Here is a 2,908-nt window from a genome sequence, read left to right on the forward strand (position 1 = left end):
GGAGGGAGGGAGGGAGGGAGGGAGGGAGGGAGGGAGGGAGGAAGGAACAAAAATCACTGAGATTAGAATCCATTTGGACAGGGGTTAAAATAAAGAACATCTGGCCAAAGCAGAAATGCGGTCTTAAAATGTATTTTAGGCCTTGCCTATTCCATTCTCTGGTCCCTGACGCTCCTGGAATTTGACAGGCTAAACTGTACTTGGAAGAACATTTGTATTCAAGTCCTGGATGTATCATTTACTAACTATGTGATTGTTGGGCAGGATATTTAACTTCCACAAACATTTTTGGGTTTAGAGATGGAAGGAACCTGAAAAAGCATCCAGTCTAGTCCTTTCCTTTTACAGATGAGGAATCTGAGGCCCACAGGGGTTGAGTGATGTGCCTAAAGTCACACAGAAAATGGGTTATAAATCCCGGACTTGAACCCAGGTACTCTGACACTGACTGCAGTGCTCATCCCTTAATACCAAAGAATGATCGGTTTTCCCACTTGTAAAATGAAGATAATCATCTCTGTATTATACACTTCACATAACTGCTGTGAAATTTATGAGTTGATATATGTAAACCACTCTGGAACCATAAGTTGTTATGTAAGCAGGAGCTCATTTTGCCATATTTACCTGAGTGGTAGTAAAGAGGATCTCCATTCCCTGGGCCCCAAGGAAGACTTCTCTGCCAGACTGGATGTTGGTGATGTGCTTAAGGCAGAGCAGGAGAGACCTTCGGATTTGGATGAAGTCATTGGAGGTATCATGGCTTTGCCAGTCCTGGTGCAGTCTGAGTAATCCATTGAGATAACCTCTATTCACAGCCCTTCTGCTGTTTGACTCTGAAATCAACAAGAGAAGGCTCTATCAGTTATATGCTCCTCTGGACCAGAGCTGCTAACTAATGCACAGACATTCAGAAGAGAGGATGCTTTCTCCCAGCACAGTAATATGCCCTACAGACCAAAAAAAATCCAAATTCTATAGGTTTCAAGGCACAGGGCTCTACTAAGATCCTTTAATTTGACTTTCTCAAATCATGCCCAGCATCACAATAGTGTGTATTTATTTTTAACATATATGTAACCTCTATCCCAAAGCCCATTTATATGGGACTCTCTCCTTATTGGTGGAGATGAAAGCCCCACCCTACATGAAGGATGAGGTGGAGCTGGCAAGAGGCAAGAGCTTCAGTTCTCAGTCAGTCCACCTTTGAGACTTCCCAAGTCAGTCTTCTTCAAGCATAGCATTGACTTGGCTTCCAGCTTCAAAAGAGAAGATGGAAAAGACCAACCCTACTTCAGCTTGCTGAAAGAAGAGACTCTGGGAAGACATGAGAGGAACAGGTAGTCTTCATAATGTCCACCTAGAGACTTGCTACTCTAGAGACTTTGGAGAGTTTCCCCTTGGTGTGAGATCCAGGACACTCTGTCTTGGTGTAGCTGAGTTACCTTGCTCCCCATGGGAGAGCTCCTTTATGCTATGTTCTCTGGTATATATTGTCCTTTGTATATCTTCTCTGATGTCTATTCTGCTGTAATTTGGATAAATGAGTTTCTCTGCTATTCCATATGTGTGTTCATTGTGGGATTGGTCTTCAGTGGGAAAGAGGTCAAGCCTTGTATATAGAGCCTAGTGACTTCCTTCTCCCTAGACATGATAAAGCAATCTAAAGTTTAATGGAACCTGATCATATCCCCTAGAAGAATACTATTTAAGGGAGCAGATAAATATACTTCTAGCTTGGTACCTGCCTCTCTCTGAGGAAAGCAGAGGGGTAGCCTCTGGCCCCAAATCTCCTGCTTCCACTCCTGGCAGCAATGAAAGTCTCCCTTGAACAAAGGAGAGAGAAGAGCCTAGAGACGTCTATTCTGCCTCCCTTCAAGCCACACACAAGGACAGAGTCCCCACCACACATGGAGCCTCACTACACATGGGGGGGGGCACCATTCCTTTCTCTCTCTACTGATACATATACGTATATATATATGTATATGTATGTATGTATGTATAAATGTACTTATTTTCTCCATTATAATGTAAACCCTTTTGTAAGTGGGATATTTTTATTCATTGCATGTGTTTTCTCAGCACCTATCCCTGTATCTAGAACAAAAAAGGGGTTTAATAAATGCTTGTGAATTGATTTTTGGTGCCTATCAATCAACCAACAAGCAACTATTAAGTCCTAATTATGTGCACTGATAGACGCTGTTGATAAAAAAAAAAGGCCAAAATGTGGTCCTTCCCCAAATGAACTTATTTACATTAAGTTCATTTACATTAATTTCTAGTATACAACATGTATAAAGTACGGACACAAAATTAAAATAAATATGTATAATAATTCAAGGTAAATTTCTGGGTATTATTATTCCCTATAACAAATGAAGTCATAGGTTCAGTCCTTATCACTGATGTGCTGTTTGGAGGTTCATTTCTGTGAAATCAGAAAGGGAAATAAATAACCCAGTGAAACGTGGCTCTTTCTTCACTCTTCTTCCATCCCCTCTTCTCTCCCTCTACACCTACAAACACACATTCTCTCAATATAAGTGGCCAACAATTCAACACATCCAATTCTTCTTCTGTCTCCATTTATTCTTTCTAAGAGTTCAGTAGAGCTAGGGCAGATTGCCTTGATGCCCCTATTAACAGCCTTCCAGTCTCAGAAGTTAATTCTTAAATACCTACTGTATGCAAAAAAAAAAAAGTTAATTCTTCTGAGTTATAGATGGAAAAATTCAGCCCATTGAGAAGCTGAGAAAAAAAAATGGTGAAGGCCCAACACACTCTCAGAATTGTTTAATTTACTATTGACACACAGAATTCCAGAAAGGAAAGAGGGCTTCAAGAGTCATCTACTACTACTACTACTACTACTACTACTACTACTACTACTACTACTACTACT

General features: G+C 40.7%; 1 protein-coding gene across 1 annotated transcript in view; it reads right to left on the reverse strand.

Annotated features, from left to right (window-relative positions):
* The window catches only part of AGBL1 (ATP/GTP binding protein like 1), an 868,369-nt gene that overhangs the window by 754,852 nt on the left and 110,609 nt on the right, over nucleotides 1-2,908 (reverse strand). The window contains 1 exon segment of the mRNA XM_027851980.1: nucleotides 628-836. Coding sequence (XP_027707781.1) covers nucleotides 628-836 — 209 coding nt within the window.

The sequence above is a fragment of the Vombatus ursinus genome, unplaced genomic scaffold (genome assembly GCF_900497805.2).
Source record: "Vombatus ursinus unplaced genomic scaffold, bare-nosed wombat genome assembly UNPS02009205.1, whole genome shotgun sequence".
Classification (NCBI taxonomy): Eukaryota; Metazoa; Chordata; class Mammalia; order Diprotodontia; family Vombatidae; genus Vombatus; species Vombatus ursinus.